The sequence below is a fragment of the Nyctereutes procyonoides genome, unplaced genomic scaffold (assembly GCF_905146905.1).
Source record: "Nyctereutes procyonoides isolate TBG_1078 unplaced genomic scaffold, NYPRO_anot_genome, whole genome shotgun sequence".
Taxonomy (NCBI): domain Eukaryota; kingdom Metazoa; phylum Chordata; class Mammalia; order Carnivora; family Canidae; genus Nyctereutes; species Nyctereutes procyonoides.
The window spans coordinates 21,839,968-21,865,006 of record NW_026575126.1 but is presented as its reverse complement, the minus strand read 5'-3'; the positions used below and the strand labels follow the sequence as shown (position 1 = coordinate 21,865,006).

At 35.2% G+C, this 25,039-nt stretch overlaps 1 protein-coding gene across 7 annotated transcripts in view; it reads right to left on the bottom strand.

The window, feature by feature from the left end:
- CCDC18 (coiled-coil domain containing 18) overlaps positions 1-25,039 on the bottom strand; it is a 103,543-nt gene that overhangs the window by 26,929 nt on the left and 51,575 nt on the right. For all 7 annotated transcript variants that reach the window (XR_008666397.1, XM_055339735.1, XM_055339734.1 and 4 more), the window contains 8 exons: positions 22,500-22,642; positions 16,642-16,805; positions 16,163-16,376; positions 11,105-11,204; positions 7,140-7,256; positions 5,851-5,994; positions 3,717-3,920; positions 81-218 (listed from right to left, as the gene is read on the bottom strand). Coding sequence is in view for 6 of the 7 variants with exons in the window: in XM_055339735.1 (XP_055195710.1) it covers positions 81-218; positions 3,717-3,920; positions 5,851-5,994; positions 7,140-7,256; positions 11,105-11,204; positions 16,163-16,376; positions 16,642-16,805; positions 22,500-22,642 (1,224 nt within the window). In the remaining variant the exon portion in view is untranslated. The remainder of the gene's footprint in view (positions 1-80; positions 219-3,716; positions 3,921-5,850; positions 5,995-7,139; positions 7,257-11,104; positions 11,205-16,162; positions 16,377-16,641; positions 16,806-22,499; positions 22,643-25,039) is intronic.

The window sequence follows — 25,039 nt, the reverse complement described above, 5'->3', positions numbered from 1 at the left end:
GAAGCTAGATTTATACTTTTGTCCAGATAGGTCAATCCTCTTTAGCAGGGAATACTAGAACAAATTACATCTTTCTTTACCTCCAGATGATAAGCTTCTTTGAGAGATTCTACTTCTGCTGACAATTTCTTGATTTCTGCTTGCATTCTTGCTTCTAAATGAGCTTCACGTACTTGAGAAGCCCCCAACTCTTCAGCTAAATGGTGTCCATGAGCTTCCTTAAAAATAACATATTAAGGAAAGGTTATTTATTTGGTTACTATAGCTAAACCAATCATGTGCATTTATGGAAGTACTTTAATCTTTTATAATACTATATAAGCACTCATACACAAAGTTAACTTATTAAATGATGTACTTTAAAATCTAGACATTGAAAAAACTATGAATGGGATTGTATTGTAATAGTATATTGTTTATAAAATAATGGAAGCTCACTAACCAATGCATTCTGTAAAACACATGAATAACCAAAGCACGTTGAACTTTGGCAGGTAAATCTACTCTAAGGTTTCGCTGGGCATTTTGTTCACCAGATGCACTGTTTGCTTATCAAGGGTCAGTTGTGGGGCATCTGGGTGGCTCAGTTAAGCATCTGCCTTTCACTTGGGTTGTGATCAGTGAGGAGTCAGCTTCTCCCCACTGGTGTGCTCTCTCCCAAATAAAAAAAGTATTTTTAAAAAGTCAGTTGTGTATTTACCCAAACCTATTTATACTAGTTGTGCTTGTGATTGTAAGTATGCAATTCTAATATACATTATGTATGAACATTGAGGAAATACACATGTAAAAAAGAAAGTTTTTATATGAAAAGAAAGTTATATGCTTTGAAGCAGCTCAATGAATGAGTCATAAACATTTTTTACCCAATTAAAGCAGTGAAAATAGTTGTAAAATACTGTGAGAAAACCCATGTAAAACAAAAGACGTTATATTCTGATTGATTTACAAATGTCTTTTTAATCCTCCTTTTACTTTATTTATTTATTTTTTAAATTTTCTCTTTTTTTTAAATTTTATTATTTATGACAGTCACAGCGAGAGAGAGAGAGGTAGACACAGGCAGAGGGAGAAGCAGGCTCCATGCATCGGGAGCCCGACGTGGGACTCGATCCCGGGTCGCCAGGATCGCGCCCTGGGCCAAAGGCAGGCGCCAAACCGCTACGCCACCCAGGGATCCCCCTCCTTTTACTTTAAAATGAAAATTGGAAACAACAGACGATGGAATAGGAGTATGGAATGCAAAAAGTGGGTGGAATTCTAATCAAAGGCCCTACCCATACACACAAAAAATAAGGTTTAGTCCTAAATTAAAAGATTTACATATGAACATATACTCTGAGTTTTGAGTTGAAATATTTTATCTTAAACTGTCCTTTTAACAGATCAAAACTACAATGAAATATCACCTCAAAATGGACAAAAACAACAACACAAAAAACAGGTGTTGGCAAGGATGCAAAGAAAGGGGAACCTTCTTACACTGTCAGTTGGAATGCAAACTGATGCAGCTACTCTGGAAAACAGTATGGAGGTTCCTCAAAAAGGTCAAAATAGAACTACCATAGTATCTAGCAATGCATTACTAGGCATTTATCTATCCAAAGGATACAAAAACACTGATTTGAAGGGATACGTGCACCCTGATATTTATAGGATCAACAATAGCTAAATTATGGAAAAAGCCCAAATATCCATCAATTGATGAATGGATAAAGAAGAGGTGGTATAGGGTCACCTGGGTGGCTCAGTGGTTGAGCGTCTGCCTTTGGCTCAGGTTGTGATCCCGGAGTCCTGGGATCAAGTCCTGCATCAGGGTCCCAAGAGGGAGACTGCTTCTCCCTCTGCCTATGTCTCTGTCTGTGTTTCTCACGAATAAATAAATAAGATCGTTAAAAAAAAAAAAAAGAAGAAGAAGAGGTGGTATACACACACACACACACACACACACACACACACACAATGGAATGTTACTCAGCCATACAAAAAAGAATGAAATCTTGCCATTTGTAATGACATGGATAGAGCTAGAGAGAATTATGCTAAGTGAAGTAAATCAGAGAAAGACAAAATACCATATGATTTCACACATATGTGGAATTTAAGAAACAAAATAAACATTCAGGGATGAGGGAGAAGAGAGGCAAATCAAGAAACAGACTCTTAACTATAGAGAGCTGATGGTCACAAGAGGGGAGGTAGATAGGAGGAAGGGTTAAACAGGTGATGGAGATTAAGGAGGGCACTTGTGATGAGCACCGGATGTTGTATGTAAGTGCTGAGCACCAGATGTTGTATGTAAGTGCTGAATCACTAAATTCTACACCTGAAACTAGTTTGAATTTAAATAAAACTTGAAAAAAAATAAACTCACTTTAAATAAGTCCCTACTTTCACTCACTTTTTGATTAATTAAGCTTACCTTATCCACATAAAATCAATTGTACTATACTTAGATACTACTGATAAGGACAGAGACGAAAGTAGATAGCTTCTCAGGAGCTTTTCCTAGGAGACTTCCAAATGCCTAATATATTCTAATAAAAATTCCTTATATATTCCTTATTAGTCTAACTAATCAGAAATGTGAATAAAAAGCATTAAGTTTACCAAATTTAATGTAAAGTTACTTTAACACATTCTTATACTATATCAGTAACCATAATAAAAAGCAGAAATCCACAGGCACTTTCCTGAAACACCAATAAATACATTTTTCTCAAAGTCTAGGTAATTAACTTAACCATATCAATCCAAGCATTTTTTAAGCAGAGTTGTTAATCTTCTAACAAATACTGAGGGAAAATAATTTATATTATTGTTCTTGCAAAAGAGAAATAAAAGCAATTTCTCTTCCTAAGGGTTCTGGACTACAGGCTTCATAACAGCTATAACTTTATTTTTTATTTTTTTTATTTTTTTTTAATTTTTATTTATTTATGATAGTCACAGAGAGAGAAAGAGAGAGAGAGGCAGAGACACAGGCAGAGGGAGAAGCAGGCTCCATGCACCCGGGAGCCCGATGTGGGATTCGATCCCGGGTCTCCAGGATCGCGCCCTGGGCCAAAGGCAGGCGCCAAACCGCTGCGCCACCCAGGGATCCCAACAGCTATAACTTTAGATTGTCAGTTTCACTTATAACAGTAGCTACAAATGTAAAAATTTTACTCAAAAAAGATTAACTTTTGGGGATCCATGGGTGGCTCAACTGTTTGGCACCTGCCTTTGGCCCAGGGTGCGATCCTGGAGACCTGGGATCGAATCCCACATTGGGCTCTCGGGTGCATGGAGCCTGCTTCTCCCTCTGCCTGTGTCTCTGCCTCTCTCTCTCTCTCTCTCTCTCTCTCTCTCTCTGTGACTATCATAAAAAAAAAAGATTAACTTTTTTTCCCTCAAATGATAGGTTAAATTCATTTCAAAGTCTAAAAGTACTTTATAATGCAATTTACTGAAGACTAATTAGTTTGGCTAAAGCTCATTTCTGCAGGATTTCCTAGTTGTAATATTAAGCTATGCTAAATATAACATTTTTCTTCTTAAAATTTCAATAAAATATCTGTAACATAAAGTTTACCACTTTAACCAGTTTTAAGTGTAAATTCAGTAGCATTAAATAAATTTAGTGTAACACAGTTAATACAATCTACAATTTAAAACGTAAATGCTAAAATTTTAAAGATTTTTAGTAAGGTAAAATTATTTAGAAGAGGGATTACTTTTTCTTTAGAGAGTTGCTTTATTTCCTCCAGTTCACTAGAGAGCCTTTCTATTTCTCTCTGTGCTTGAACTTGTTGACAACGAGCTTCCATCAGTTCTGTATGAGAGTTCTGCATCTGCTCCCGAGTCAGCCTCAATTCTTGATCCATATCTATGGCTTCCTTGTACTGAGTTGCAATGTACTGTTCCTGTTCTTTCATAACCTGAGATACACAAAATATTTGTAGGTTTCAAAATTAAATAATATAGATAGCTTGTTTCTTATTCTGATTTCTCTTTTAATAAGTGATTTCCCCCATCCCAACTCGATCTCTATAAAATTGAACATACAATGCATATCATCCACACTGTGAAACTGATACTTAGAAAATGCTTTTTTCCTTTTTAATGATAAGAAAATGTACTATAATAAATCTGGGACTGATATATTTTGCATGACTAATATGCAAGTTGTATAATCCTTTATCATTGTGAATATAATATGGCAGAAAGCATAATAATATAAAGAGAAAAAAGAAGCTAATATCTGATTATCCATTTTACAAATAGAGAATGTATGGCATGAATACCTGAAACTAACCATTAATCCACATATTTGTGTTAAGGTCATGACCTTATTCTCTGTAAAAGTAAAATTTGTCACTGGGACTGCTACTCCTTCCTAAACACTTCCACATTTCTAAGCTAAATCCCTAGTATTATCTTCTTAGAGGAAAAAAAAATCAGTGAAAAGTTAATTCTAAATCAGCTTAGTGAGGGAGATTAGAAGGTAGGTAATGACACTTGACTTTAGGGCTCATAAGAAGGAAAGAAATGAGTACAAATCATTAGGATCCTGATGTATGGAATGGAACCTTGGGTCTAACTGTATTACATATCAATATAAATTTCATGTAACTATTTTTAGCCAGCCTTTGTTAAGGAACATGAAATGATTGGGCCAATAATCATTTTGTGTTCCCTGGGGTCCAAACTTGTTCTCACAGATCCTGCTTAATTTGTGTATATAATTCAACAAATATTGGGACGCCTGGGTGGCTCAGTGGTTGAGAGTCTGCCTTTGGCTCAGGGTATGATCCCAGGTCCGGGGATCGAGTGCCACATTGGGCTCCCTGCGAGGAGCCTGCTTCTCCCTCTGCCTATATCTCTGCCTCTCTTTCTGTGTCTCTTGTGAATAAATAAAATCTTTTAAAAAAAGAATTTAACAAATATTTATTCATGCTTACTATGTGATATGTGCTGTTTTAGGTACTGAGGACTTATAAGTGAAAAGAGACAAAATGGCTAACCTTATGGATTCTACATTCTACTGGAGCAATCAGATAATCAAACACAATAAAGAGCTTACATGAAGTTTTAAAGTTGAGTACAGTATTTAAAAACAAAAAGAAATTACATCTATGAGAGCTCTTAGAAGCAAATTCACTTTTTAAAAAGGCAAGTGGGGGCAGCCCGGGTGGCTCAGTGGTTTAGTGCTGCTTTCAGCCTGGGTTGTGATCCTGGAGACCCAGGATCGAGTCCCACATCAGGCTCCCTATGGGGAGCCTGCTTCTCCCTCTGCCTGTGTCTCTGCCTCTCTCTCTCATGCTCTGTGTCTCTCATGAATAAATAAATAAATAAATAAATAATATTAAAAAAAATAAAAATAAAAAGGCAAGTCGGTAGAATGGGTTCACCAGTCAACACACAGACAAACTGATGATACGAAGTCATCAAACTTCGTATGTACAATTGTCATCTGTTCATTCATTCTCTGGATGGAGTTCCTCAAGGACAAATGAGTATATCTTATCAATATCTGTATCTCCAGCTCTATCACACAGTAGGTTCTCAATAAATATTTGTTGACCAAGTGAGCACATATTGTGCATTTACTATGTGAGAGATATTATGCCGATGCCTGCAGGCAATATAAAGAGAAGTACGATGATGCCCTTGCCTATGACTGGAACATCAGAGTAAAATACTTAAAAAGATCAAAGAAACTAATAATTATCTGACACAAATAATTAGCCTAAAAATATTTATGGCACAGTTTCTATATATTGAAACCAACTGGTTTAAAACATAAAGATTTATATCCCTTTTTATATAATTTTACTTTGTTCCTTAGGCAGAAAATAATTTGCTTACACTTTCCATTTCTTTCATCTTTTGTTGTGTTCGTTCATTTTCCTTTCTCAGTTGGCTTATCTCCTGTTCATTTTGTAGTGTTACAAATTCTTTTTCTCGAAGCTGTTCTTTGGAATTTTGCAATTTTTCATTCAAACTTTCTATCTGAAATTTAAACAGAGCAATATTAATGTAGCTAAGGAAAAATTCTCTTTTTTTTAAAAGATTTTATTTATTTATTCATGAGAGACACAGACAGAGGGAGAAGCAGGCCCATGCAGGGAGCCCAACATGGGACTCGATCTTGGGTCTCCAGGATCACACCCTGGGCCAAAGGTGGTGCTAAACCGCTGAGCCACCAGGGCTGCCCGGAAAAACTCTTTAGTCATAACTGCAGTCCAAGTAAGTCAAGTGTCAAATACATATATATCAAGTAGTAAAATATAAAAATGTGTTTTTAAGACCACCATAACTTAGACATTAACATCAGAATTCTTGTATACCTACAATATACCAAAAGAAATGAAAGTCTCAATCACATTTGTATAATTTCCCCAAAGGAAAATTGGGGTCAAGAAAACAAATGTTACATGGCCTTACAAGTTGTTTTATAGGTAATATGTGCAAGAGGAGACAAATACAGTTAGTGAAAACAAAGTTCCCTTTCCATTGTGTTCTTTCCTTAGTGGCAACCGCATTAGTTAAGAGAATTAGAAATCCTTCCAGAGATATTTTATACATATTCAAACATGTACATATGATGGTAAATAGGTAGACACACTGAGACAAGAAAAACTACATTTAAAATAACATTAAGAGGGTAATCACCAGGGGCTGAGGAGTGAGGAAAATGAGGAAATGTTGGTCAAGGTATGTAAGGTTTCAGTTGAAAAAGGTAAGTAAATTCTGGAAATTTAATGTATGGCACATGACTATAGTTAGTAATAAATATATGATTGAAATTTGCTAAGAAAATAGATCTTAAGCATCCTCAGCAAAAATAAATAATTAAAACAATTGAGGTGGATATGTTAATTAGCTTGATTGTGATAATTATTTCAGTGTATATCAAAATATTGTACACCTCAAATATACGCAATTTCTGTCATTATAGGTCAATAAAACTGGGGAAAAAGTTAAGAGAAAAATGAATTTAAAGTAGCATGCACAAGATGATTAAAATTATGTAGTATTTTTATTGTATGTATTTTATAAAAAAGCCACATTATGTGAATGTCATTTTAAAAATAACAAATTTTTAAATGTTGTTTTTAAAAACAATATAAAACATGTAATTTAAAATAATTTACCTGTTTGCTGCATTCTTTAAGTTCCAATTCTGATTTCTCCAGAGTACCTTCTAATTTAATTATTTTCTGTTCCATTTCTCCCCTGTGCTCACGAATAGTCATATCCAAATGTGTAACCTCAATACAAAAGTAACATTAAACTATTACTCAACTTTATTGTAACATAAAAAATTGCATGCTTGGGTGTTTTAAAATTGTTTACAGTAGATAATACTGAAACATAAACTCACCTCAAATTATTTTAAAAAGTCAGAAAAATATTAATTGCTTATTAATACTAAATCTTAAGCCTTGTATTATAGAATCTTAAAGCTACAACTATGTTCATAAATGACAAATAAATGATTTCTCATTTTATGCTAGATAAAAGCTGCTAAATACAATGTAGCATAGCAAAAATTGTGGAATGTAGCAAAAGCAGTGTTTGGAGGAAAATGTACAGCATTAAATGCATATATTAGAAAAGAAGAAAAGATCTGAAATCAATCATTTAAGCTTCCACTTTCGGAAGCTAGAAAAAGAAGATGAAATTAAATCTAAAGTAAACAAAAAAGAAAAAAATAAAACAGCACAAATCAGTTAAACTAAAATTAGGAAATAAAGAGAGAAAATCAACAAAACCCAAAAGCTGATTCTTGAAAAGATCAATAAAATCAATATGCCCCTAACTAGGCTAAGAAAAACGGAGTGGACATGAATTAGTAATCAGAAATGAAAGAGAAGATATTAATAAAACTCTCAAAGACATTAAAAGGATAAGGAATACTGTAACAACTTTCTGATTACAAATTTAATAAAATTAGATGAAATACACGAATTACTTGAAAGACAGAATCTGCCAAAACTCATCCAAGAAAAGACAACCTAAATAAGCTTATATTTATTAAAGAAATTAAATTAATGATTTTAATTAATTAAATTCCCAAATAGATTTTAATTAATTCCCAAATAGAAAGCAGCAGGTCCAAATGGCTTCACTGAGAGAAATTATACCAATTCTCTACAATCCAATTCAGAAGACAAAAGCAGAGGAAATACTTTCTAATTCATTCTATGAGGCCAGTACTATCCTAATACCCAAACCAAAGACATTTCAACACCCATTCACGATAAAAACTCTCAGTAGACGAGGAATAGAGTGGAACTTCTTCAACTCTATAAAGAATATCTACAGAAAAACAACAGGTAGTTTCATACTTAATGGTGAGAAACTCAAAGCATTCCCACTAAGATCAGATACAAGGCAAGGATATTCTTTCTCACTATTGTTTTTCAACACTGTCCTAGCAGTCCTAGCTACTGCAGTAGGACAAGTAAAAGAAATAAAAGATATACGTATTAGGAAGGAATACAAAACTATGTTTACAGATGACATAATCATCTAGGGAGAAAATCCAAAAAATTTGCCAAAATAATTCCTAGAGTTAGTAAGTGATTATAGCAGGGTTGTAAGATACAAGGAATACACATAAGTCACTTTCCTGTGTACCAGCAATGAACAAGAATTTGAAATTAAAAACATAATATGACTTACATTAGCACCTCCCCCAAAAAAATACTTAGTTATAACTCTAACCAAATATATATAAGATCTATAAAGAGAAACTATAAAACTCCAGTGAAAGAAATCAAAGAAAACAAATAGAGAGTCCATGTTCATGGAAGACTCAGGAAGACTCAGGATCATCAAGATTCAAGATGTCAGTTCTTCCTAACTAAATCTATACATTCAAGGCAATTCCAATCAAAATTCCAGCAAGTTAATTTGTGGATATTGACAAACTGATTCTGAAGCTTACATGGAGAGTAAAACATCCAGAATATCCAACATGATACTAAAGAATTACAAAGTTGGAAACGTGACATTATCTGACTTCAAGACACTAAACAGCTACAGTAAACAGACTGTGGTACTGGCAAAAACAAAAAAAAAAAAACAAAAAAAAACAAAAACAAAAAAAAAAAACAAAGCCCAAACCAAAACAGGTGAATAAATAATTGTACAGAATAGAATCTAGAGACTATGTTAACTAACCTTTGACAGAGGAGCAAAGGCAATACAATGGAGAAAAAAGTCTTTTCAACAAATGGTTGAAAAATTAACTCAAAGTGGATCCTAGACCTAGATATAGCTTGCAAAACTATAAAACTTCTAGAAGATAACAGAGGAATATCTTGGATGACCATGGGTGGACTCTTTAGATAGAAAGCCAAAGGTACAATTCACGAAAGGAATTGCTGGACATCATTAAAATTAAAAACTTCTGCTCTGTAAAAGCTAGTGTCAAAAGACTATGAATAAAAGCCACAAACTGGAAGAAAATATTTGTAAAAAACACCTCTGAAAAAGCACTTGTATCCAAAATATACAAAGAACTCTTAAAATCCAACAATAAGAAAACAACTCAATTAAAAAATGAGCCAAACACTGTAACACACCTCACCAAAGATATGCAGATAGAAAAATAAGCACAGGAAAATACCCCCTATGTCATATGTTATCTGAGAAGTGCAAATTAACAAGGAGATACCACTATACCCCTATTAGAACGGCCAAAATCCAAAACATTCACAACATCAAATACTACCCAGAACGTGGAGCAACAGGAATTCAAATTCATTGCCGGTAAGAATGCAAAAATGGTACAAGCCACTTGGGAACACAATTTGGAAGTGTTTTTAAAAACTAAACATAATCTTACCATATGATCCAGCAACCTTGGCCCTTGGTAATTAAAAGGAGTTGAACACTTATATCTACACAAAAACCTGTACACAGATGTTGACAGCAGCTTTATTTATAATTGTCAAACTTAGAAGCAACCAAGATGTCCTTCAGTAGGTCAGTAAACTGTAGTACACCTAGACAATGGAATATTATTCAGTGCTAAAAGAAATAAGGTATCAAGCAATGAAAAGATGTAGAGAAAACTTAAATGAATATTACTGAGATAACTCAATATGAAAAGACTATGTACTATATGATTTCAACTATATGACATTCTGGAAAAGGGAAAATGAGACAATAAAAAAATCAGTGGTTATTAGGATTGGGGAAGAGGAAGAAGGATGACTAGGTGGAGCATTGTGGATTTTTAGGGCAGTGAAAATACCCTGGATGATACCATAATGATGGATACATGTCATTAAACATTTGTCCAAACTCAGAGAATGTACACACCAAGAGTGAACTGTAATGTAAATTATGGGGTTTGGGTGATTATGTGTGTGCTCATCAACTATTAACATATGTACCACTCAGGTGGGGAATGTTGATAATTGGGAAGGCTGGGTGTTTATGGCAACAAGGAGTATATGGGAAATCTCTGTACCTTCTGCTCTATGTCACTGTGAACCTAAAATTGGTCTAAGAAATAAAGACTTTAAAAAAGATGCTGCTAAATAATGCCTTTTGAATATTTTTGTTCCTCCAACAAACACACTATTTAAAGGAGTTAGAGTAACTCTTCTAATCCCATTGTCTCCTGATATGCAGTAATGTAAGAGATCAAAAGGTTCAAACACTAATAAGCTAACTTTCATTCTCAAAAATCCACTTGCTATAAAAATAGCAAGATGAAGATATATTTCTAATTTTTAAAATATTAATGTGCGGGATCCCTGGGTGGCTCAGTGGTTAGTGCCTGCCTTTGGCCCAGGGCGTGATCCTGGAGTCCCGGGATCAAGTTCCATGTCGGGCTCCTGGCATGGAGCCTGCTTCTCCCTTCTCCTGTGTCTCTGCCTCTCTCTCTCTGTGTCTATCATAAATAAATAAATAAATAAATAAATAAATAAATAAATAAATAAATAAATAAATAATAAATCTTTAAAAAATATATTAATGTGCACAGAAAAACATATATGCTTTAAAAATGTCCATTTTGCCAAAAAGTGGTGACCTCTGAAACCCTGTGTGACTGCACTGTAACAGAAAATTTCATTAAATTATAAGTAAGAAAACTAACTTGAGCTGCTCTTTGCTTTAGTTCCCAATTTCTCTCCTTAAGTGCCTGATCCATTTCAAGGAGTTCTTGCTTCTTATCTTCATTCTCCATTTTGCATTCTCTGTAATTCACCAAAAGAAAAAGAACAAAGGAAATAGTAGGAATATTACGTTTTTTAAAAATTAAGTCAATTGGGTTACCTTCCTTTAAGTAATAAGACATATGCAATTATTTCTGGTTGAAAGGGCTCAAATTAAAGAAATAATGTATAAAGAAAATGATTGATATTAATACAGTTACTTTAATAGAGAATTCTCAAAAGGCAAAAGTTAACTCTAACACTACTACTATAGACAATTTAAGCTAAATGTTAAAGCATTCCCAAGGTATAAGGCTGAATTAGTGTAAGAGTTTTTAAAATATGTCCAAATTTTTCATTTACAGGTCAAGGAAGCATTTGAAAGTCTTTTCTGTATCATCGTTGTAAGTTTATTGCAAATGAATGAGGCATTTATCTCATGGTTGGTATCTCTGATATCCATAGCTCAGTAAATGACCACTCTGTTTCTCAGGGGAATTTCACTCAAATGACACCTTACATATAGTGAAGTATTGGAGTCTAATACAGAAATTTTTTAAATAAATTCTAGCTCTCCTAAATCCTTTATTTATAATTTTATACTATAAAAATGCTTAATACTGACACAACTTTATGACTACTACCACGCAGATCAGAAAATGCAATAAAAGAATTTTAATTTGGAACTCTATGTTCTGATACGACAAAGGCTAAAAATGTTGTTGGGACACCTGGGTGGCTCAGCAGTTGAGCATCTGCCTTCAGCTCAGGGAATGATCCTAGAGTCCTGGGACTGAGTCCCATATCGGGCTCCTTGCACGGAGCCAGCTTCTCCTGTCTCTGCCTCTCTCTCTGCCTCTCTCTGTGTCTCTCATGAATAAGTAAATAAAATATTTAAAAAGATAAAAAATAAATAAAAATGTTGACCTTTAAAATCTTCATGTGGTTTTCCAGTCTTAAATATGAACAATACTGAACAAAGGTACTGGTTTTAAAAAGCAGATTCTGAAATTCTTTTATAAACTATTTACTATTCTCTTAGGAGTCTTAACAATTAGGGGCGCTTGGGTGGCTAAGTCAGTTGAGTGACCAACTCTTGATTTCAGCTCAGGTCATGATCTCTGGGTCATGGGATCAAGCCCCACATCAGGCTCTATAATCAGCGCAGAGTCTGTCCCTTTCCCTCTGCTCCTTCCCTCACTCACATGCTGCTCTTCTCTCTCTCTCTCTCTCTCTCTCTCTCTCAAATCAATCAGTCAAATCTTTTTAAAAAGATGATTCTTTTTTTAAAAATCTTTTTTTAAAGATTCCTTTCTAAAAAATCTTTTTTAAAAAGATTCTTTTTTAAAAAATCTTTTTAAAAGGCTTTTTTAAAAATCTTTTTTTTAAAAAGGTTCTTTTTCAAAAAATCTTTTAAAAAAATATTTTCAGCACTTATAAAAAGATCTCAGCAGTTGGGACGCCTGGGTGGTTTAGTGGCTAAGTGTCTGTCTTCGGCTCAGGTCACAATCTTGGGGTCCTGGGATGGAGTCCCACATTGGTCTCTCCTCAGGGAGCTTGCTTCTCCCACTGCCTATGTCTCTGCCTCTCTGTGTCTCTCATGAATAAACAAAATCTTAAAAAAAGATCTCAGCAGTTATAAAATACAAGGCTACACTAATAAGTTATTATTAAATGAATTCTAAAGATAATCGTTGTATAAGTGAATAGCTGAGCTTCCAAAAATTCAGCCATTAGCTAGAATTTAAGATTTCATTTTTACTTCTTTCATCCATTCATTCACTTAACCATTTAGCAAATATTTACTGGATGCTTCCTATATATCAGGATTCTATGTACTTTGAATTTAATAGTCAACAAAACAGATGTCCTTCATCACATGGAGCATACATATGAATAGGTCCAGTAAAGAAGACAGACTATAAATAATAAACAAGAAAAATATAAAGTGCTATGTTAGAGCATTAAATACAGTGATGAGATAGTGCCTGGGTAGCTACTTGAGAGTAGGTGGTCAGAAAAGGGCCCTCTGAAGTAACATGAAGGGCAAGAAGTTGGCCATTGAACCATTAATTCAGGCCAAAGAAACAGCTACTGCAAAGTCAAAAGGTAGGAAAAATTTATCAAGTTTTAAGTACCAACAAAAAGGTCAGGAGAAAGGGGAACAGTATGAAATAAGGCCAGAGAAACAGGCAGGAACCCTATCATGTAGGGCTTTATATTCTATGCTAAGGAGCTTGGCTTTTTTTTTTTTTTAATTGTGGTAACATACATACAAGGTTTACCATTTTAACCATTTACCATTTTGATCATTTTAAAAGTGTATATACAATTCAGTTACATTAAGTAAATTCACAATGTTGTGTAACCATCACCACTATTTCCAGTACTTGTTCATCACTCCAAATGAAAATTTCATATCCATCTGCAATTATTTTCCATTGTCCCAGCCTGGTTCCCAGCAACCATTAAGATGCTTTCTATCTTTATGCATTTGCTAATTCTGAATATTTCGCATAAATGGAATTATACACACATATCTGGTTATTTATTTAGCTTAATGTTTTCAAGGTTCATCTATGTTACAGCAGATATTAGTACTTTATTCCTTTTCATGACTGAATAATATTCCCTGTATGTATATATCACATTGTATTTATCAACTACTGATAGATATTTGGGTTGTTTCTGCTTAGTGACTATTGTTAATAGAGCTGCTATGAACATTTGTGCACAATTTTTTTTGAACATCTGTTTTTAACTCTTTTGGGTAAATAACTTATGAGTTACATGGTAATTCTATGTTTAACTTATTGAGGAACTGCCACTTTTCCATAGTCAACTGTATCATTTTAGTTTCTCAACGTCAATGTATGAGGGTTACAATTTCTCTACACACTTGCTAACACTTGTCATTTTCAGTTTTTGGTTTTTTTATTTTTATCATGGTCATCCGAGTGGGTGTGAAGCAGTATCTTATTATAGTTTTGATTTACATTTCCCAAGGAGGTTGGATTTTATTCTGAATATTTTGGGAAGCAATTGGAAGGCTTAAGCAGGGATGAAAATATAATCTAATTTGTTTTAAATAATAAACTTAAATCCATTTCTGTTTTAAATCATAAACTGAAATGGACTGTGGAAAGGGTCAGGAATTTAACTGGAGAGACCATTAGGGAAACCACAGCAACAGGCCAGGTAAGAGATGATGATGGCTTATGCTAAAGTGGTAAGAGAAAAGAGGTCAAGAAATCAACAGATTTCAGAATATGTTTGGAAATAGAGTTCACATGAATTCCTTAAAGACTGGATAAAAAAAAAAAAAAGAGGAAAAGAGATACAACAGATTTCTGGTTTGAGCAATTGCCTGATTCTGAGATGGATGAAGGGTAGAGTTACAAAGAAAAAAAAAGAGTTCTGTTTTGGCCAAGCTTAAGATGCCTCTTAAAAATACGTGAGGAAAAAAAAAAAAAAAAAACTTGAGTGAGGGATGCCTGGGTGGCTCAGCAGTTGAGCATCTGCCTTTGGCTCAGGATGTGATCCTGGGGTTCTAGGATCAAGTCCCACATAGGGCTCCCTGCAGGCACCCTGCTTCTCCTTCTGCCTAGGTCTCTGCCTCTCTCTCTCATGAATAAATAAATAAAATCTTAAAAAGAATACCTGAGCAAAGGTAACAAGTAAATCATTAGATATTTGAGTCTGCAGTTTGGGGAAGAGATCATTACTAGAGATGTGAGTCTGGAAGTCTGACACACAGTATGTATGTATGTATGTATGCATGCATTTTAAAAGATTTTATTTATTTATTTATTCATGAGAGACAAACAGAGAGAGAGAGAGAGGCAGAGACACAGGCAGAGAGAGAAGCAGGCTCCATGCGGTTAGCCCGACGTGGGACTCAATCCCAGGACACCAGGATCATGTCCTGGACTGAAGGCGGCGCTAAACCGCTGAGCCACCTGGGCTGCCCCTGACACACGGTATTTAAAGCTATATGAAATTTACTATGAATGAGTTTGTGGGTAGAAAAGAGATGGGGGTCCTTCACTGAGTCATGGGATGATATCTAAGTTCCTGGGTCTTCTTGCTGCTCTCTCTCCTGTCATCCCACATTTCACATTCTGGTTTGTAATTCTGCTTTCCTTCTCAGAATCTATTTCCTACATCTTAGTTCTGGTCTGGCTCTCTACCCGCACTGACCAAAGATGTGTGCTGGAACAGCATTTTATGTTATCACTGGTAATCTAAGAACCCAGATTTTAGAGTTGGTCAGACTTGTGTTTAACTCCCTTCTCTGGACCTTATTATCTAAGTTTGAGTATTTTACTTAATTTTCTCAAGCCCCAGTTTTCTTTTTTTTTTAAATTTTTATTTATTTATGATAGAGAGAGAGAGAGAGAGAGAGAGAGAGAGAGAGAGAGACACGCAGAGACATAGGCAGAAGCAGGCTCCATGCACCGGGAGCCCGATGTGGGATTCGATCCTGCGTCTCCAGGATCGCGCCCTGGGCCAAAGGCAGGCGCCAAACCGCTGCGCCACCCAGGGATCCCAAGCCCCAGTTTTCTTAAGTGTAAAAAGGTGCTAATATGTATACGATAGGTTTATTGTAAAGAAATGAGTAAGATCATATAGGGAGCCCTGGCATAATCCTGGCACAAAATAAAGGCTTAATATAAAGAAAACATGTTATTATTAATATCATTTTGCTATTAACCACTGCTGTATACTGCCCTAATTATTCTTTACCACTACATAATATAGGAGAGGGTCAGAATAAAATGGTCTAAAGACCAAGGATAGAAATATTAGTCACAAGGAATGGCTGAACTAGTTAGATGGAGTATAAAGACAGGCTGACTGGGATGAACAGTGAGCCAAAGGCAGTTGAGAAATTTAGACATCCAGAATTAAGCAAAAAACTTTACTATATGACCCAAGGAGTCAGAGTAATAAAGTGAAATATCTCTAAAAGTGATATCATTTCTTATTATTTAACGCACCTAAGTTCAGCCGTAAGATCCTTTATAGTAGTGTATTTTTCCTCTAATGATAATTGAGCCTTCTGTAGTACATCTCTCAATTCCTGAAGTTGTCTTAAAGTACTTTTTAATTCTCCATGAGCATTCTGGAGTTCAGATTCTAATGCTTCCCGTTTCTGCAAAGCTTCTGTTAGTTCAGTTTCAGTGTGGTGCTGTAATTTTTCTAATTCCTTCACTGTTGAAAGCAAAGAATAATTTTAGTTTTAAAAACATTTTATTTAAACTCAATGTGCCAGAGAGAATAATTTTAGAACTATATAAAAACCATTTATTAAAAATTTGTAAATAATTATAATTAAGAATATCGAATTCTATTCACCTACAAGAGGCTATAAAATACATATTGTCCTTTCCAGTCCTACTAACTCAAATTCTCACTTTATTCTACTTTTTAAATATAAATAAACAGGCAGCTCAGCTCAGCTAACCTGTTAGCTTACCAGAATTTGTCTTCTTATCTAGTTCTGTCTTTGTCTGTTCTAAGATCATGTCTAACTGAGAGAGATGCATTACTTTATTTTCTCCATCTCGTTTTAGGTACATTATTTCTTTTTCCATTTTAGATAGGTCTTCTTTGTACTGATCCATCTCAAGTTTCACTTGCCTAATTAAAAACAAAAAATAAAACCATAAATGATAATTTGGAAACCTAAAGCCAATTGACTTTTAGTCTCTGACTAAAAAAATCTGCAAATTATATAAGGGCAAATACCAGCAAAACATCATCAGAATCTTGGGTCACCCTTAGGTCCTATTATTAAAAATGCTAAAAGATTCTAATTCTGCGCCAATTATGTACCACTAAATAGTACTGTACTACCTGGTAATATTTAACAAGGTTAGCCTTCTTTTCAATCTAACTACAGTTAGCTTGTATAAAGCTTTGTACACTGAGAACATCCATGGATAGTTGTCTGATTCATCTGGAATTTTTGTTATCTGCCACACAGAAAATAAGTAAGCCAAGCAATCAAAATATTCACCATAATGACCATACTACTTATAGGAGAACCAAGTCAGTTCTTTGTATTCAGACCTTTATTATTTATGTTTTCTTTTTTAGCTTTACAAGGAACTAGAGATTCCCAGACTAGTGCAACTTTCTTGCTTTGCAGATGAGGAAAGTGGAAGGTTCGTTAATTGTCTGGCATAAGACAAAGAAGTTAACAGTGAGAGAATGAGGTTTACTAACTTTCAGTCAGCCCTGAACTTATTCCAACATGGAAGATCCTTTATCTATAGATAAACTAACAGTGAAAGTTTTAAGTTCATTTATTGGTAATTCCAAAGTGATATTCACTAAGTAAATAAGTGTTAATGTCATCCTCAATGGTCGGTAGAATTGATGCTTCCTGAATCAACATTTTTTGTCACTGCTGTTCTTTATGTATTTGATATTTTCTAAATTGAGTTTGCAAGCAGGAACACTGCTTTTATAAATGCAACTTAGACAAATGTGAATTTGTTCAAGAGGTTTTTAATCTGATGTCCATGAGAGAACTTGAGGAAAACTATAAAACTCCTGAAACAATATGCAAAATTATGTATACATATGTTCCATGTATTGAAAATAATCCATAACTCTTTATCATGCCCTCAAATATGTTCACAGTCTAAAAAGGTAAGAAGCTTATTTGATAAATGATAATTACCCTTTTACAGTTCTAAAATTCCAGATAAGTGATTTTTAGCTTGACTAATTCATTTCTTACATTACAGCAGATATAAAACATAATTAGAAAATAATACATGAAAGAGGTTGGCTTACAGTACCAAGAGACGAAAGCTTGTCAGCAAGGAAGTTGGGGGAAAATTATATTAAAAATATACAATATTTGGAAACGGACAGTAATCTACAAACAGTAAAAAACAGTAAAAAACTCCAATGTTTTGTTGAGGTGCTATTATATATCTCAGCATGGTATAATAACTGATGTATTTGTAATGAAAACCCTGAGATGACCAGAAAAATTAAAAATGACAAGAAAATATATATTTTAGAAAATTTCTACCAAAAAGGATATTTTTTTGTTACAATACAGTTTCAGTACTCGATAAATTCCACACTTATCAGCAATTACTCATTCTTTCTTGATACTAGGTGAATGAGGCATTAGTATAATAAATATTTAAGGGTTTAAAAATTTTTAATTATTATATAAATAATCCAATACCAAAGATTTCCCCTTAACTTTCAAAATTTTACAAGAGGCTTTAAACTCGTCAGTTTTACCAGAAATATTTCACCTTCTTATTGCAGGGTTACTGAGAGCAATAAAGTCTGAGATTGGAAATAAAGCCAAAGGAAGGATCATGCAAACATACTAAACTTTTAGATGTGACAGCTGAGACTCTGGCCTCTTCCAATGTAAAAAAAAAAAAAAAAAAAAAAAAAATTACTATGGTAATGGAGGCAGTCTGAGAAATCTAAAAAGTGCTATAGGAGCCTCAGTACTGAGAAGCCAGGATCAGGATCGTTTACATGAAGTGACATTTACATGTAGTACCAGAAGCACCTTGTAGTTGGTTGTTTTAAAGCATATCTAAACTATGCATTTCATAACCTAACTTCTTTGAATTTCACTCTCTTACTTTAAAAATAGGGAAAATAGGGATCCCTGGGTGGCACAGCCGTTTGGCGCCTGCCTTTGGCTCAGGGCGCGATCCTGGAGACCTGGGATCGAATCCCATATCGGGCTCCCGGTGCATGGAGCCTGCTTCTCCCTCTGCCTGTGTCTCTGCCTCTCTCTCTCTCTCTCTCTGCGTGACTATCATAAATAAATAAATTAAAAAAAAATTAAAAAAAAATAGGGAAAATAAATAAATAAATAAATAAATAAATAAATAAATAATAAAACCCATATTGTAGGGCTGTTTTGAAGAATGAGTTAATGTGTCTACCTAGCACATTACCTGGCACACAAAAAGGCATTCAATAAATTAGTCTCCTTTCTTTCTATCTGAAGATATTTTAATTCTAAAACAGATCCAAGGAGATATTTTAACTGTATTACCTTTTGAGAGAGGAAAAAAAAGAGTTTTATAAATTGTAGTTCCAGAAGTGAAAGAAGCAATAATGGGACCAGAGAAACTGAAGAGCAGAGAAAACCCTGCTTCCTGAAGAGAAGATATCATGGAACTAGAGTATTCCTTTCTTATGAAGTTTAACTGTTTTGCTGATAGGCTTCTTATTAGCATTTGGGCCACTTTTCCTATTATATGTGCCTATTAGCTATAATCAAGAAGAGGTTTTGTCTAGAAGTCAAAGGGTAAAGGTAAGAAGAGGAATAAGCAATTGCTTCAACTTTCTCATTGAAACAGAAAGCAAGGGATGCCTGGGTGGCTCAGTGGTTAAGCACCTGCCTTCGGCTCAGGGCATGATCCTGGAGTCCCAGGATCAAGTCCTGCATTGGGCTCCCTGCATGGAGCCTGCTTCTCCCTCTGCTTGTGTCTCTGCCTCTCTCTCTGTGTCTCTCATGAATAAATAAATTAAATATTTCAAAAAAAAACAAAAAACAAAAAACAGAAAGCAAGATCATCAGTGAGAGCAAAGATTGGGAAGGAGCTATTGGGAGTTTTGAAAGAAAAGGGCTAAGTATAAGAGTCTTCTACAAGTCAGTAAGGTTATGATTGCCAGGCAGCAGTTCCCTTAAAGGGGGTCCCTTAAGGTTGAAATTATGAATTTTTATATTTTTAAAAAGACTTTATTTGAGAGACAGATAACAAGAGAGTGAGCAGGGGCGAAAGGGAGAAGGAGCCTCCCTGCCCCAGGTCCTGGGATCATGACCAGAGCTGAAGGCAGATGTCTAACTGGCTGAGCCACCCAGGCACCCCTGAAATTACAAATTTAAAGCAAGACTGGTCAGCATGCTCATATTTTCCTCCAGCTTCTCTAGAGATACTAGCATGGAGTAGTGTGAGTTGGATTTTTAGTACTGTATAGAAAAAGTGAGAGAGAGGTAACAGAGTTGCAACTAGATGTAAATAATTGATTTTAATATTTGACTAGAATTTAAGCTCAGTAAAGAAATGAGAGGAGGACATCAAGGAATAAGACAGTGGTGGAACTGGGGATCCCTGGGTGGCGCAGCGGTTTGGCGCCTGCCTTTGGCCCAGGGCGCGATCCTGTAGACCCGGTATCGAATCCCACGTCGGGCTCCCAGTGCATGGAGCCTGCTTCTCCCTCTGCCTGTGTCTCTGCCTCTCTTTCTCTCTCATTCTATGTGACTATCATAAATAAATAAAAATTAAAAAAAAAGACAGTGGTGGAACTGATGAATTAGAGGTCTTGGTGAGATCAATGAATTGTTGAATTTGGGGAATTAAAGGGTATCAGGTGATAACAGAGATATAGATGCCTAATATTCAGATTACAGAAAAACTGAAGATGTTTTGAAATGACAAGGTCTAGAGCAAATCATGATATATGATAGAATCCAAGAGGAGAGGAATTTTTAAAATAAGAAGCTAACATCTCAGAACAATCAGCTAACAGATATTGAAATTTTCAATAATAATGACAGGAGTGGTGTTGCAGGGAATAACAATACATCACGTGGCCTGTAGGTGTCACAACAGTGAAGGATGATATGGTCTGAAGACCAGAAGTTCAGAGTATGGTGTACTACTCCATATCTCAACCCTGTGGTACAAGAACCGTGGGAAAGGGACGCCTGGGTGGCTCAGTGGTTGAGCGTCTGCCTTTGCCTCAGGGCATGATCCTGGGGTCTGGGATCGAGTGCCGCATAGGGCTCCTTGCAAGGAGCCTGCTTCTCCCTCTGCCTATGTTTCTGCCTCTCTCTTTCTGTATGAGAGAGAATGAATGAATGGATAAATGAGTGAATGAACAAATAAAATCTTAAAAAAAAAGAACTGTGGGAAAAATTTTTTACTTTAGAGGGCTACAGGACAAGAAGCAAGGTTCTCAGGGAAGAGTAAGATTTCTGTTAAAGCAAGAAAAAAGAAGTAAAGAATATAGATAATGTCTCTCAGGATAGACTGTGAATTCCAGAGGACAAGTGGAAGTCGCTTAGAAGTTGGGATAAGCTGAGAGAAGGAAACAGTATATGTGGTGAGGTTTTGGGGAATTAGTATGAGAGATGACTGTTGACCTGGAAGTACACAGCTTCTTGTGGTGTCTGGCATAAGCAAGGATAACATTATTAAGTAACTATTCAATTAGACACTGATGGTGAGGCTGCTGTGTGGATAGACATCAGACAATGGAAGGAAGGAGGTCTGAAGAACTGTGCGTGATCTTAGTCTTAAACACAGGGCAATCCTCTTGACCCAGATGATAGTTGACATCTAGAAAAGCAAGTTGCTACTCAATGCACAAAGCCCTGATCTTTACTCTTGTCAGTGGGAGAGAGGGAACCTGAGGACATGGGGTTTTAGTTCAATGCCTAAGTTAATTCTTGACTCCTGTTGGTAGCATTATAGTTAATTATGAGTGTATAATTTCCTTTAGAGGTTTTATGTATTTATTTGAGAAAGAGGGACAGAGATAGCGACAGAGCACAAGCAGGGAGGAGAGGGAAAAGCAGGATCCCCACTGAGCAGAGAGCCCGATGCAGGGCTCAATCCCAAGACAGTGGGATCATGACCTGAGCCAAAGGAAGATGCTCAGCCAACTGAGCCACACACGTGGCCCCCCCTTTGAGTGTATTAATTATGTTAGCTCTTGCTGACAAAGCATAAGAGGTCTGGGGAAGCTGGGGAATGCTTTCACCTTATGGGCCCTTTCTTAACCAATTAACTAATGATTCCTGGTCTGGGCTCAACCAAATTAAGTCAGAATCCTTGGAGGTGAGACCTAGGCATCAGTACTTTTTAAAGCTCCTCAGGTAATTTTAATGTTCAGCCAAGGTTCAAAATCACTGTTGTATTCTGTTAAGCTACTCTCCTCCATAAACAATTAGACATCATGAAAGTTTTCAATGAATACATCTTTGCCTACAACTTTTAATAGTATTCACAATTTAATATAATAGTTGCTGGGTGCCTATGAAGTGTAGGGAACTATGCTAATTGTTGTGGGAGGATCCTAAAGTAAACTAGAAATTATTTTGGCCTTAAGGAACTTTTAATACAATACGAGGATAAAGGATGTTAACTATAATACAAAAAAAGCATAAAGAAGGATATAAAGGTATAAACAAAATGCTGTAAAAACACAGGCTGTGAAAAAATTAAATCTTTAAACAAATGCTTCACTTAACATTATATGATATTGAAATTCAGGTAACTACTGATGTTGAAATAGGAAGAAAAAGAAAAACTAACATATTCATTTTACCTGGCAGTACCAGTAAGTTCAATAACTTTTTGCCTTTTCAAATCAGCTTCACGTGTGGCTGCTTCACATTTCTCCTCCATTTTTCTCAACTTTTCAGCTGAACTTTCCCTTTGTTTTTGAAGCTCTTGTTCCAGTTTTGATACCTTATAAAACAATTTTCATTAAGTATTTTAAGTTCAGTCACAGTATAACATTCTTTGGAATAAAAATATTTATATAAATTTTAGCCTATCATTCAGTTTCCAGATTCCAGTTTCCAGTATTATAAAACTCAAAGTACAGAGTAGGAAGTAAATGTTTTGGAAATAAAAAGGCAAAACTTAACTTTGTATAAGATATTTCATTCATATACATATTTAGAAGTAGCCACATCATAACACTAAGATTTACAAGAATTGAACAAAATAATGATTAATGTTCCCCTTTTCATTATCCAAATCCATTTGAAATGTTTTCTTCTCTGGTCAAACTATGTTGCTTTCCTTCTTCACAAATTCATTCATTCATGAAGACTTCTAAATTCCCAACTGCTAAAAAAAAAAAATAAAAAAAAATTCCCAACTGCTCTCAAACATTACCACTTGTATTTGCTCCTATTATTTCGTCTGTTCTCCTACAGTGAAAGACGTATTTTTTTCCTACCATATAAGTCAAATTGCTCCTGACTATCACTGCTCTCTCTTCTTGGCTTCTTTATATTAGCATTTAAAATGTTCAAGACATTCCCATTATGAAAAACTATCCTCCATACCTCTACCTCTCTCCAACTACCACCACCCTTTCTTTCCTCCTCTTCAAAGCCCAATTTCCCAGTTTCCTATTCTTGTATCATCTTCTCACTTCTCATTCACTCCCCAAACCAAAGCAATTTAGCCATTCTACAAAACTGAGCAATGTCACTAACGACCTCCATGTTGCTAATTCCAGTGGACATTTCTCAGCCCTCATTTTACTTGATCCTGATTTCAGCAGCCCATGGCACCAATTATCATTCCTTAATTCATGAAATACTTACTTTGGCTTCTATGGCTTCTATGTACCATATCTCATAGATTTCTGTCCAAGTTAATCTTCTCACCTCTTATTCTGTATTTTCTCCCTAGTTAAACTCAGACACTCCATGTTTTCAATGAACATCTACATGACTGTGCTCTTCAAGTTAATTCTGGCTAATGGCTTTAATATCCTCTCTGCTCTTCTAAAACCTCTCACTAAAGAACTGAATACAGATTATAAGTTATTAATACCCACACTTCTAATTCAAGTTCTAAGAATAAAATTAAAATAGAACCCAGGTAAAAACTAAAGAGAACCATCTGTGTTTTATTAAATAGCATACTCATAAAGCAGAAAGAATCTAAAAATGAGTAATAATCTGAAAGGATCTAACATGGAATCTATGCATACTGGGAAATAAATGAAAGGCAGAAAGAGAATTCTGTATACACTGGAATATTTACTCCAAATACTAGAGAAATTTTGAGATAGAAACTTCTTGGGCAGCCCAGGTGGCTTGGCAGTTTAGAGCTGCCTTCAGCCCAGGACCTGATCCTGGAGACCCGGGATCAAGTCCCACATCAGGCTCCTGCATGGAGCCTGCTTCTCCTTTTGCCTGTGTCTCTGCCTCTCTCTCTCTCTCTCTGTCTCTTGTGAATAAATAAAATTTAAAAAATAAACAAAAACTTCTTTAGACCCTCGAAGAAATTAAAGAACATACAAAAATCTCTTAAAGATCACAAAGAAAAAAAATTACCAAATGAGTATACAAATGAATTGGTAGATTTATGGGGGAAAAAAAGAGACGAAAACCGTAATATCATTACTGAAATGAAAACAACTTCAGAAGGAACAAGAATTTTAATCAATTCTCAAAACCAGAGTCAACAACAAGGGACTTAGGAAGTGGGAATCAAGCGCAGAAGAGATGAAGAAATGCTTTTGGATGAAGCTGAACAGTAGGCATAGCAAACAATAGGTCTAGACTTTAACAAAGGGATGGAAAGCCACAGAACAGCTATCTCTTAAAAAAAGAAAACAGGGACTACCTGCTTCATATTTCTGAATGTATTGAGAGATTCTTTAGTTCCACTGGAGAGGCTGAAGATGAATTTAGAATATATTAAAAAAAAGTCATCCAAATTACAAAAAGGTAAGGTGTTGTGAGATTATAGGGAACGTTTTTTAATTTATACATTTTTATAAAGTTTGAACAAGAAAAAACAAAACAAAAAATATGAAATAGCTGTCCAAAGAATTCAGATGAACTGGTAATGAATGAAAGAGAAAAGATTCAACTCTAGTATAAAATTCCTAAGATTCTTTCATTGTAGTTATAATTTAGTTTTAGAAAAATAGTTTCCTCAGCAGCCCTGGTGGCTCAGCGGTTTAGTGCCTGCCTTCAGCCTAAGGTCTGATCCTGGAGACCGGGGATCGAGTCCCATGTCCGGCTCCCTGCATGGAGCCTGCTTCTCCTTCTGCCTGTGTCTCTGCCTCTCTCTCTCTCTCTCTCTTTCTGTGTCTCTCATGAATAAATAAATATT